We start from the raw sequence: 13,607 nt of genomic DNA, 5'->3' as shown, positions 1-13,607 counted from the left end.
TGGGATTTTAGGGCTTCCCTGATAGCTCATTTGGTAAAGAATCTGCCTGCAATTCAGGAGGCAGGTTCGATTCCTAGGTCAGGAAGATCTGCTGGAGAAGGGATAGCCTACCCACAGTATTCTTGGGCTTCCCTGGTGGCTTAGCTGGTAAAGAATCCGCCTGCAATGTGGGAGACCTTGGTTTGATCCCTGGGTTGGGAAGATCCCCTGGAAAAGCAAAAGACTATCCACTCCAATATTCTGGCCTAGAGAATTCCATGAACTGTATAGTCCAAGGGGTCACACTTGACTATATACTTGGACACTACTGAGTGACTTTCACTTCATTTCACTTCATGAGATTTTAAAGGAAGGATGTAACTGGTTCTCATCTGCTCCCCAGCTGGACGGCACACGCTTCACATTCCTCTATGGCTTCTCTCATCCTGACTCCAGATTCCATAATCCTGCTGCCTCCCGCTTTCTGAATTTTCCAGACCCCAAGTAGGAAATCAGGGTTGTCTACTTCACTCGTAACACAGGTTTATGGCACAGGAGTCTCCTCTACAAAGCTGATAACTCTGCTGTCTTCTAGCAGGAGATAAGGCACGAGCCATGCTTGAAGAGGTTTCTATCATATCCTGTATCCCCCCTACTTTGGGGATGGTGATCACTGGAGACAGGGCTCTTCAGCTCTCTGCATCTCATTCCCAGTCCTTTACTCTCCTCTGACTTGGGTTTTAATCTCTCTTCTGTGGAGGAAATCTTGGTTGGCTGTTTTCTTGCCAATGGTGCTCTTTATACCAGCACCAGTACCCTATAAACTATAACCTCAAGAATTCCATTTTCATTCCTTTTACACAAACATTCACACCATAGCAAAGGGCAGCCAATTTCACATTCTGGTAAAATAGCTTTCCGTAATTCTTTCCAATTATTGAACATCTCTTCTGTGCTAGGAACTGCAGTAAGCACTTTCACATCAGCAATAACTCCATGAAATTGATACTACTTTTCAGTACCCTCTTTAGGATGAGAAATTTTGTTCAGGGAATATATCAACTGGAGGTGGAAGAGCTGTCCCTGTTGGGAGGTGGCCTTCCTTATTTATCTGATACATCTGCTGGGAGCCTAAGAGTTTCCAGTTTTTGGAGGGATCAGGTAGAAAGCAAATACATGTTTTAGTTCTACTTACAAAGGCCTAATTTTCCAAATTGTTGTAAGTCATAATTATCTTGAAGGGAAGGGTTTCATTATATCTGGAAAATACAAACTTAAACTGGTAATATTTTAGACAAAAACTTAAAATTGTAACCATATTCACCAATTCACTCAGCAACTAATCCTCTTTGTTAACAGTTTTATGAACCCATCAGGTTTTCTGCTAAATTTATAAAATTTCTTACAAACTTGACCAGCATGGTCTGAAATTTATCAGAAACCTGTCTTTATCAAAAGTCCTTTATATGAATCTTCTTGAAGATGAAGCACTTTTGCAAAACTGTCCGAGTACAACAATAGCAATCTGTAAATGATATAAGATCTTTCCATAAGTGTGCATGCTGCAAAGGTTAATAAACCGTATTTCTCTTGTTCATCTGTCTTTCATCATTTGAATTTCCAAGGCTCCATTCAGAGAGCCTAGAAGTGTAAAATAAAGAGGAATTTTCCTCTCCCCTACACAGTAAAGTATACTGTGAATGTATACTGTATAAAAATGAACCTTTTTAACCATTTCTTAAACGCATTGCTCTGTGGCAGTAATTATATTCACATTGTTGTCAAGCCATCCCCCAAATTTCTACATCTTCCCTTTAGATTTCGTTAGGTTTGTCATAGCTTTCTTTCCAAACAGCAAGTGCCTTTTGATTTTATGGCTGCAGTCACCATCCGCAGTGATTTTGGAACCCAAGAAAAAAAATCTATCACTGCTTCCACTTTTTCCCAATCTATCTGTCATAAAGTGATGGGACCAGATAACATGATCTTAGCTCTTTGAATATTGAGTTTCAAGCCAGCTTTTTCACTCTTATCTTTCACTCTCATCAAGAGACTCTCTAGTTCCTCTTTGGTTTGTGCCACTAGAGTGGTATCATCTGCAGCAGTTCAGTTCAGTTGCTCAGTTGTGTCCAACTCTTTGCAACCCCGTGGACTGCAGCACACCAGGCTTCAACTGCATATCTGAGGTTATTGATATTCTTGATTCCAGTTTGTGCTTTATCCAGTCTGGTGTTTTGCATGATGTAGTCTGCATATAAGTTAAATAAAAGGATGACAATATACAGCCTTGTTGTACACCTTTCCCAATTTTTGTTTGTCTGAAGAAGTATTCATTTTTCCTTCATTTTTGAACAATCATTTCACAAATTACAGAATTCTAAGTTGGTGGTTTTTTCTCTCAACACTTAATAGTTTTTCACTCTACTCTCTCCATGTTTGCTTGGTTTCTGAGGAGAATTTGATATAATTCTTATCTTTATTTCTCTATAGCCAAAATGTTTTTCTTTAATTTGAAAATAACAAGCCTAGTTGTAGAGCTTTATTTTTTTCCCCTTCATTTCTGTTACACTGCTTTTTATCTCTAGCATTTCCTCTTGGTTCTTTCTTAGACTGTCCATCTTTCTGCTTCTATTGCCCATCTGTTTTTATATGCTGTATACTTTATCCATTAGAGCCTTTGGCATATTAATCATGTTATTGTCATTGTTGTTTAATCTCTCCATAGTGTTCAACTCTTTTGTGACCCCAAGGACTGTAACCCCCAGGCTCCTCTGTCTATAGGATTTCCCAGGGAAGAATACGGGAGTGGGTTGCCATTTTCTTCTCCAAGGGATCTTCCTGACTCAGGGATCAAACCCAGGTCTCCTGCATTGGCAGGCAGATTCTTTACCACTGAGCCACCAGGGAAGCCATAGTTGCTTTTAAATTCCTGGTCTGAAAATTCCAACATCACTGCCATGTCTAGTTCTGATGTATGCTTGTCTCTTCAAAAATATTTTTTTCTTTTTTTTAGCCTCTTGGTATGCCTTTGTAACTTTTTCTCGAAATGCAGACACGATGTCCTGGATTAAAGGCATTGCTATAAGAGGGCTTTAGTAATGAGGAGGTGAGGTGTGAGGGCGGGCAGATCCCATGATTAGGTCTCAGCCCCTCAGTGAGCCTCTGCCTCTGGACTGTGAACCTCACAGTTGTTTCTCATTTTTCTCTCCCCCACCCCTTCGCTTATGTGGGACAGAATGGCTCGTACCAACTGGAGTTGGATATTTCCCTTCCCCCAGGTCAGTTGGGCTCAGTTAATACCCTGGAGGGTTACACTCTGGTTAACTCCTTTTCCTCTAGGGAAGGCCTTCTTAAGAGGACTGAGTGTTCTGTTCTCTTTCAGATTGGCTCCTCCCAACCCCCCCCCACCCCCCTCCCAGCAGGAAGGCTGAGGGGATTTTCCCTGATATTTCCTGTAGGATCCTGGTGAAGCTCCTGGAGGTAAAGCTCACAGTATTGTGAGTCCCCCATGACTGGAGCCCCCAGGAATTTTTACTCTCAGATTGTTCGCACTGAGCCTCCAGCAGTTTGTTGGTTATGGCTCTGGTTTTCTCCCCAAGCGTAGGTTCTCATGGTGGTTTTCACCCTGAGGAAGCCTCAATTTCCCCTGTTCACCTGTGAGCCTCCCCAGTCTCAGGGGTGGCAGTTTGCCTCCTCTGACAGATGCAAGAGCAGGTTTCCCTTTCGTTGTTTTTTTTTTTTTTTTTTAATCTACACTCACCTAAGTTATCTTATCCAATACGATGGATTTTTTTTAATCTTTTGTTTTTACCTTTTTTTTTTTTTTTTTTGACTCCCAGGTTTGCAGAAGACTGACTCCCTGGTTCTGGCTAAGGTTCTCCCCTGAGCAGCCTTCTTGGCTACCTAATTTAAATCAGGGCTTGCCAGCCATCTCCAGTCACTCTCACTTCCTGTTCTTCATATTCCTGATAGTATTTTGTTCATGCATGTGCTTTTTTACTGTCTGTCTCCTACTACTTCAATGTAAACACCATGAGAAGATAAACCTTACATATCTTGTAGGCCATTGATTCCCAGTGCTTTCAAGGGTAGATATATGGTAGATGTTCAAAAGCACTTGCTTAAAAATAATTCATAATTTGTTCAATCATGTTGCTATTGCTAAACATAGAAGTTAGGATATTTCTAAATCCTATTACAATTTAATAATAACCACTGCTCTGAGAAACATTTATATATAAATAAAATTGTGCATAAATAGTTTTCTATAAATGACTTTTTTCCTTCATTATCTTGTAAGTAAAAATCCTACTGAGTCAAAGATGAACATTTTTAAGGCTCTTAATAGATATTGTCAGATTATGTTCTGAAAAGGCTTTTCTAATTTATAGTTTACCAGCAGCAGATTATAGTACCTATCACACTTTTCATTAGCATGGGGTATTCTGATTTTTAAAGTTTGCTGCCAATTTAATAGGTGAGAATGGATATATTTATATGTTTATATTATTTGTATTATTTTGCTGCTATTTTCTTTTTACCTATTCATTTTCTAGATTGTGAGCCTAATGAAGTAGGGTTTTCATCTTTTTAGGTATATTATTTTCTGAGGACACCCATATCAACTCTTAGCAGTTTCTGGACAACTTATCTCAGTAATGGACTAGTTTTCCAAAAGGTTGAAAACAAAATAACTAAAGCTCCCAGTATTATTATAAATTCTTAATGTTGTTGTTTAGTCACTCAGCCTCTTTTGTGACCGCATCGACTGTAGCCTGCCAGGCCCCTCTGTCCATGGGATTTCCTGGGCAAGAATACTGGAGTGGGTTGCCATTTCCTTCTCCAGGGAATCTTCCTGACACAGGGATCGAAACTGGGTCTCCTGATTGGCAAGCAGATTCTTTACCACTGAGCCCCCAGGGAAGCCATTGGCCCAAATTGAGAAGCTGTGCTTAATTTTTTACATCAGGGCTCTATAGGATAGTGAAACAATGCAAATATGACTGAGGGCCAGTGGGAAGTGACATGGGACTCATCACTAACAACAAAGTTTTGAAATGTGAGTGTGACTTCTTTCCATGAATTAGATCACATTTGAAATTTGTATACTAACATGACCTTTCCTTATTTGCTTTCTTGAGTGGGAGAGAAATTTTCGGTGCTAAAGCCTTTCCACTGACTACAGCCATGCTATCCATAGAAATATACTGTGAACCACATCTGTAAATTTAAATTTGTAAGCAGCCATGTGAAAAAGTTAAAAGGGGCAAATAATATTAGTAATATATTTTTAAACCAATGTGTCAAAAATTCTATATCAGCATGTAATAAATGTAAAAAATCATTGAGACAAAAAAGAGATTTATGCTGTCTTTGAAATCTGTGCTGTACTGTACAGTTAAAGCATACCTCAGTTTGGACCAGATGCATTTCAAGACCTCAAAATTGTCATGTGAATAGTGCTACTGCATTAATATTATAAACCCAAGGTTTATAATGTTAAAAAGGCTTTTCATGGGTGCAAGGAGGGAGTGAATATAGTTTTCAATACTTGGAATGATGTTCCTCATAGGTTTCATAGTTTCGGTTCCCCAGTCACAGACTTTGAGGCAAACATTTAAGTGGAAGTGGTTTATTTTAGAAGTGATCCTAGGAAAACACATGTAGGGAGTAGAGAAGTAAGATAAACAGGGGAAGGAAGCCAATAAAAAGTGTATTAGCAAGAAAGTGACTGCTTTTGTAACTGACCCCTTCTGTTGGGGTCACCCTGGTAGACAGAATTATTCCAATTCACAGGCAAGGGCATTGCCCCATCCATCACTGGTTAAGGGTTGAATCCAAGGTATTTGGCTTGCTTTGCATATGGTCCCAGTGTGCTTCCATAGCTACAAAGAGGCCCTAAGTGGAGAGCTGTAGATAAGCAGTGAGCTCCTTAGTCCTGGACAAGAGTCAGTGGACATGAGCTGGAAAGTGACAGCTTCTGCTCCAGCAGGTCACACTGTCCAAGGAGGGATCCTGTTAGCCTCAGGAGCCCTAGGGACTTGATGTCACTGACACTCTGCTTTATACCACTCTTCCTGTTCACTCATGTATCCCTAGCTCCTGGAATAGTAGGTGTTTAATAGTTACTGTAAGACTTTGCCTGAGTGCCTGCTTTATTCTTTCAGGCTCTCCATGTAAATGGGGCACATGGTTACCAATCATGGGTCATGTCCTTAAAGCTCCCTTATCAGAAAGGGAAGAGAGGTTTTCCCTTTCTAGCTCCAGCAAAAAACAAAACAAAAATTACCCCCGCCTCCTTCACTCCCCACCACCCCACTCAACATTCTCAAGGAAGAAATCCAGTTGGTCTGGTTAGCCATGAGGTTATCTCGGGGCCCAGCCCTTTAGACATGGACATGGCATGTGATGATTGGCTAGATTTCAACTGGGTGCCCACTCCTGAGTTTACAGAGATGGATATATTACTAGGAGGAGTGATAGAGAAATTGTCACTATATTGAGAACTATGGATACCCACAGGATTATGTTTAGCTTGTGAATCCCATTTTCCTATATGTCTTGGTGGAAAATGCTTGAGGACCAGTATTATCTCAGCTGAACCATTTTAGTACTGCTCTTATACCTGCTATAGATTTAACACTTAAAGCTTTGACTATTTGACAGAGATCCTATAGACCAGTCATCTTCAACCTTTTTGGAACCAGGGACCAGTTTCACGGAAGACAGGTTTTCCACAGACCAGGGAGAGTGGATGATTTCAAGATGATTCAACTACTTTATTTATTGTGTACTTTATTTCTATTATTATTACATTGTGATATATAATGAAATAATTATACAAGTCACTATACTGCAGAATCAGGGAGCCCTGAGCTTGTTTTTCTTCAACTAGATGGTCTCATCCAGGGGTGATGGGAGAGAGTGACACCTGAAGTGTGCTGCTTATGTCCAGTCTACTTTGTGATCTTATTTTGGTTGCTGTCACTGAAGAAAACCCTGCTTTACAAAGATAGTTTGTTGGAAATGGAAGCAGGCTTTTCAGTGCTTTGTGGCAATCTCTGCCACAGAGAATATCCTGTGGCAGGATATTCTGCCTTGACTTTAATCTAGAACGTATAGAAATTTAAAGTTGTCTCAAACATACTTTTTAGGTCATCATCATTTTCAGTCTCAAGAAGCTGATCCTCTTTCTAGCATGAACAAAGTCGATTCATCTGGCTTATTCACAGATGAGTCACAATCCATTCCTTCCAAGTTCAAGAGTCTTTTGTGGTTGGGATGTAATGCTCAAACTCATCAGAAAGCTGAGATAGGTGATCACACACCAGCTGGGAGAAAGAAGTCCCTGGCTCAGTCTCTTTCAAAATCTCTGCTAATATTTGAAACAGGTAAAAAATCTCAATGTTGACTTGTCTCCCCCGTAGATCCAGTTTTGCACTGAATGCAGCCTCTTTAGTTTGTTGGATAGCTGGTTGCCACATGTGTTGCAATGAACCAATGATTGAAGTAAAACTCTTGATATTTTATCTTAAATGAAGTTTCCTTTTTGTTGGTGTTCTTAGAGTCTTTTGCTGTCTCATCATTGCGTCTCTCCCCCTTATCAAGGAAGCTCTCCAGCTATGTTTGTTTTTTACTCATTTTGGTAAAGTTAGCTTGCGGGCTTACCAAAACTGTGATGGAGACAAGTGTGCAGTGCAGAAAAGAGTCTCTGATGGAAGTGGTAGATAAAAAAATGGGCAGGTCTTGCACACACTAAAATTAGTGTCGAATTCTGACTTAAAGCCCATCACGAGATGCAGTTGTCCAGTTGAAGTACATCAACTCGTGCTGCTGTACAGCCTGCCAGCAGATGCAGCTCGTCACTGGCTGCTCACTGAAAGGGTTTTGATATGAGTCTGCAAGCAGTTGCCTTATTATGATATCTGTGCCTTCAACCTCTCTGCTCATGATAATCTGTGTTTGCAGGTGCTCTCCAGTGCTAGCATAATCCCTTCAGCTCCACCTCAGATCATCAGGCATTGGATTCTCATAAAGAGTGTGTAACCTAGATCCCTCACGTGGGCAGTTCACAGTAAGGTTTGTGCTTCTATGAGAATCTAATGCTGCTGTTGATCTGACAGGAGGTGGAGCTCAGCTGGTAATGCGAGTGATGAGTAGAGTGGCTATAAATACTAATCAAGCTTCTCTTCCTTGCCCATCGCTCACCTCCTACTATGTGGCCTGGTTCCTAACCGGCCACAGACCGGTGGTAGAGGACCCCTGCTGTAGACCATATAATAATTTATAGTTTGTACAGATACAGACTCCCACCATGTATCCCTGAGGTTTGTTTGGAAGTGAATCATCAAGTCCAACAAGATTAAATTTCTCCTAAGATATTGTTTTGTCCTCCTTACTAAAGTCAATGACTGTCTTCATTAACTCGGCATAATATATTCAGTGTTCATTTGCTTTGTGGCATATAGCAGTGTATCTCTCTTGACAGATAATATCCTATTGCATGTAATTCCAGATTTCATTTACCCATTCATAAGGTGGTGTATACCTGCTTCCTCCCAGCCCTAACACCTTTACCTTTGTATGAATAATGGTGTTATAACATTTGTAACTAAGTTTTCAAGTGGACATATGTTTTCATTTATCTTGGATAGATAACTATGAGAAGAATTGCTGGGTTTTGTGGTAACTTTGTGGTTGTACCATTTTATATTCCCACCAGCAGTATATGAGAATTCTGGTTTCTCTGCATCCTCTCCATCATGGGTTATTGCTCCCTTAGTTGTAGTATTGAACCATTTCAGATCAGTAAACAAGTGCAGTAGAGATCTTATGACATATCCCCCGTGTTTGTAAGCTCTGTGTCTGGCCTAGTGGTCCTGCACCTGAAAGGCATTCACTGAACATCTGTTCAAAATAAAGTTTTAATTGTATGTTGTTTTAGCTTTTAGAAAATGCTTTCACAAATTCTGAGGCTCACAGAAACCCTGTAGGAAGTAGGATGAGTGAAGTATCTGGTCCCCTGGCTCTAGAGCCACTCTTCCCTGCACAATTTAACACTGAATTTCAACATTTCTTCTAAACATTGTATTTATGTTCAGAAAAGAATGCTAAGAAGTTTCAAAAAACTCTTAGTTTTAAAAAATACAACAGAAGCTGAAGGGACTGAGTGTATTTGACAGTTTAGAGATGACAACTATGGTCCTGAGATAGTTGGAACTGGAGAGAACAGTCTAGGGAATTGGGAAAAGGGAAGTCACCAGACTCCCAAATTCAGCAAGCAATTGCTTCATCTTTGAAGTAGAACTAGTAGTGAAAAGACAGCCCTCAGAATGGGAGAAAATAATAGCAAATGAAGCAACAGACAAAAGATTAATCTCAAAAATATACAAGCAACTCCTGCAGTTCAATTCCAGAAAAATAAATGACCCAATCAAAAAATGGGCCAAAGAACTAAACAGACATTTCTCCAAAGAAGACATACAGATGGCTAACAAACACATGAAAAGATGCTCAACATCACTCATTATCAGAGAAATGCCAATCAAAACCACAACGAGGTACCATTACACACCAGTCAGGATGGCTGCTACCCAAAAGTCTACAAGCAATAAATGCTGGAGAGGGTGTGGAGAAGAGGGAACCCTCTTATACTGTTGGTGGGAATGCAAACTAGTACAGCCGCTATGGAGAACAGTGTGGAGATTTCTTAAAAAACTAGAAATAGAACTGCCATATGACCCAGCAGTCCCACTCCTGGGTATACACACCGAGGAAACTAGATCTGAAAGAGACACATGCACCCCAATGTTCATCACAGCACTGTTTATAATTGCCAGGACATGGAAGCAACCTAGATACCCATCAACAGACGAATGGATAAGGAAGCTGTGGTACATATACACCATGGAATGTTACTCAGCCATTAAAAAGAATTCATTTGAATCAGTTCTAATGAGATGGATGAAACTGGAGCCCATTATACAGAATGAAGTAAGCCGGAAAGGTAAAGACCGATACAGTATACTAACGCATATGTATGGAATTTTAAAAGATGGTAATGATAACCCTATATGCAAAACAGAAAAAGAAACACAGATGTACAGAACAGACTTTTGGTCTCTGTGGGAGAAGGTGAGGGTGGTATGTTCTGAGAGAATAGCATTGAAACAAGTATACTATCAAGTGTGAAACAGATCACCAGCCCAGGTTGGATGCATGAGACAAGTGCTCAGGGCTGCTGCACTGGGAAGACCCAGAGGGATGGGATGGGGAGGGAAGTGGGAGGGGGGATAGGGATGGGGAACACATGTAAATCCATGGCTGATTCATGTCAATGTATGGCAAAAACCACTACAATATTGTAAAGTAATTAGCCTCCAACTAATAAAAATAAATGAAAAATAAAAACTAGTAGCTGAACATTTATAGCGATGGAAAATGTAGAGAATTTCAAAGACAACTGGAAGTTAGGTGAGGAGTGATTATTTAGATTGTAAATTGCATTATCTGAGAAAGAGTTAACACCAGAAAGATGGGTAATTGAAAACTGACAATTTTCAGCTCTGTCTTCCTTTTTGCAATAGAAAATTTCAAACATGCACAAAATATCAAGAAAGTAGTATCTGATTAGTATCTTAATAAACCACCATCATGTCCATCAATAGAAAATAATCAACAAAGTGCCATTTTTACATGTTTGAGTTATTAAAAATGTTTGCATACTTTAAGGATTTCTTTAAAATAGATTTCTCTTCCAGCTTTATTGAGGTATAATTGACAATCAAAAATTGTATATATTTAGATGTACAACTTGATGACTTGAGATACATATACACTGTGACATGCTCATCATACCAAGCCAATCAATGTATCTATCACTTCACATCTTAATCATTTAGATTTTTCTCTTTTACGTTGAGAACTCCCAAGCTCTACTCTCTGAGGAAATGAAAAGGACACAGTACAGTACTGCCAACTGTAGCCACATTGCTGTACCCTAGTTCTGCAGGACATTCTCATCTTGCATAACTGAAGCTAAAAGTCATTATTAATAACACCATTTTAGCCAACGGGCATGGGAAATTATCAAAGAATACTGAGGTGGTCTTGTTATAAGCCCCACAAACTTTGATCTTTCTTCATTTAGAATGAAAGGGAAGAAAAGCTGCTAAGCTGGTAAGGCAGCCACACAAATAACTTACCACTTATGAGTGAAGGCCCAAGATTTTGTTCTCAGTCCTACTATAGTCATTGATTCATTCAGATGGCATATTCTTGGCACTTTTCACACACTGACCATCCACCAGTGGGACAGTCGTGCTGAACTTGGACTTGAATCCAAATCAAGATTCATCATTTACTGACTGGAAGACCCTGCAGAAGTGCTGTCTTAGAGCCTCATTTTTCTCATCTGTAAAACAGAGATAACACCTCCTTGAATAGGGCATTGTTTGAGTTAAAAGTGAAGTAAGTTCCTCACAAATGCATATAACCTGTGTTCTGTAACATATGCCACTGTTGGCTCTGCTAGGCAGGCCCTGAGCTCATGATGAAAGAAATCATAAGGCAATCTCTCTGTCCCAAATTCCCCTTGTAGGAGGGCAGCTAAAAGCTCCCAGGAGGGGAGGATTTTAAAGGCAAGCTGAGGGAGAGATACCAGGATACTTGATTAGCTCATGCACTATTCTGCTTGATGTGGAGGAGTAGGGTAATGTAACAGGGGTTATCATCATAAATCCTTAGGTTCCAGTTTATCCTGGTCATCATGCAGTTAACTTCTTCCACCTGGTGGACTTTTTAGCATCTGCAAAACAACTCAGGAATGTGCACCAGACCCTGTTATAAAGATTCTGTGACTGCTATATGGCTAATCTATTGATGAAGTTTTTTTGTTATTACATGTTCACATTCTTCCAATCATCCTTGAGCCAGCCTTTTGTGACTCAGAGGAGGCCTGGGAGACTGAAGCTTTTCTACAAAGGAGACAGGCCAAGGGCATGGGGTGGGGTAGGGTCTATCCCAGGAAGGCCCCACAGGATCCTGCTCCATTCCAGTTGGAGACCTTCTCACAGCGCCCTTGTTTGATCCTTAGGAGGGCAACGTGCCCAGAGAGTAGGCTGCTATCTCCTTCTGCCAGGTTTCTCCAGGTTTCCTCTGCAGCCCATGGGGAGCCTCTGAGCAGCAGAGATGGGCGGGGCTGAGCCTCGTGGCTCCACCTTCTGGGTGAGTGCCTGGTCTCAGAGCAGGAACTTCCGCAGAGTTTGCAGCCAGAGGCCCTCGTGGGAGCTGAGCTGGTTGTACCCCACAGTCAGCCTGCCTGCCTTTGTCAAAGAGCTGGTAGCTTTGCTTCCCACCTGTGTGGGGCTTCTAGAAGCATCTGCCTGGATGTCTCTTGGTCCTGCAGCCCCACACGTGGCACGCTGCATCCATCTTATGCCTGTGGCAGACCTGCACAGAGCGGGTGCCTCAGAGGTGGACTCTGGAGGCTGCTCAGTCTTGGGAGGCGGGGCCTGGCGCACAAAGGGCGCTCCACTATCAGAAGCACGTGTTCTCAGGCTCCCGCCCAGTGGACCTGCGGGGCATCCAGTCTCCAGCATCCCTGCCGGCGCCTCCAGGAGCAGTAGGAGCCCCACCGCCACCTAAGCAGGGTGACCCAGAGCTGTGTCCGCCTTGGCCGGCAAGATGCCTCCTGTGTCCCAGGAGGTGAAGACCAACCCGCTTCAGAAGGCGAACTTCTGCTCACGCCTGTTTGTCTGGTGAGCGCCCCGTCTGAGCTGTGACAATCCCTGCGGGCACCTGCCTGACAATGCTGGCTTCTGTTGGGGACCAAGGGACAAAGAGAGGGTGTGCGCCCGGGGCCGGTGGCAGTAGGGCTGGGAGGAGGACCCAGGGACCTGGTGCCCACCTTATCCAGCTGCCTCAGCACTGCTCAGCAATTCACTTTCAGTTCTGAAATAAGCTGCAACTTTCACCCCAAATAAGCAGCTTATGAACAAATTTCTTTATCTAATCAGTGCCTGCATCTTCCAATAATGTCCCCACCTTTTTGCATGTTCCTTAGGTGAACATCTGAGTTCCAACTGCCCTGGGCTCCTTCTCTCCCCCTGTCTATCACCCTGTCTTTCTTTCTCTCCCTCCCTCCCTCCCTCCCTGTGTGGTTGACTGTCCTGGTACCTAGTTGTGGCCAATTTTATGTGTGTACAAAACACAATTATTTTTTATGAAATGAATGGGGACACCATTCTGGAACACCTTTTGCTTTTTCCTGGACACACAGCCAGGAGCAGAGTGTCTATTTGACCACAGCCCCTTTCCCTATTGCAAATAACTCCACTTCCACCTTTGAGGACCAAACCCTGGGGATGGGGTCCCTGAAACCTGTGGGGTCTTATCCAGATCTCTAGCTCAGTGAAGCAGTACATGGTCTTGATGTAGGTGGTCCTGCCCAGGAGCCTATGGTCCTGAAACCACTGAAGGGTCCCTGAGCTGGGAGAAAACACACAGATGAAAAACGCTGCAGAGAGCTGAAGCTCTTAAATGAAGTCTTCATCTAATAGCTGGGACTGCAGAAAGGCGGGCCTGAACCTTTGGACTTTAATCACACTTGGGTGATTATTAGGTCTTCT

General features: G+C 41.9%; 1 protein-coding gene across 1 annotated transcript in view; it reads left to right on the top strand.

The window, feature by feature from the left end:
* Positions 1-12,663: 12,663 nt before the first annotated feature.
* LOC136144152 (ATP-binding cassette sub-family C member 4-like) overlaps positions 12,664-13,607 on the top strand; it is a 160,706-nt gene continuing 159,762 nt past the window's right edge. The window contains exon 1 of the mRNA XM_065901810.1: positions 12,664-12,737. Within this exon, the coding sequence (XP_065757882.1) occupies positions 12,664-12,737 (74 nt within the window). The remainder of the gene's footprint in view (positions 12,738-13,607) is intronic.

The sequence above is a fragment of the Muntiacus reevesi genome, chromosome 11, assembly GCF_963930625.1.
Source record: "Muntiacus reevesi chromosome 11, mMunRee1.1, whole genome shotgun sequence".
NCBI lineage: Eukaryota > Metazoa > Chordata > Mammalia > Artiodactyla > Cervidae > Muntiacus > Muntiacus reevesi.
The sequence above is the reverse complement of the archived record's forward strand: the minus strand, read 5'-3'. Positions and strand labels throughout refer to the sequence as shown.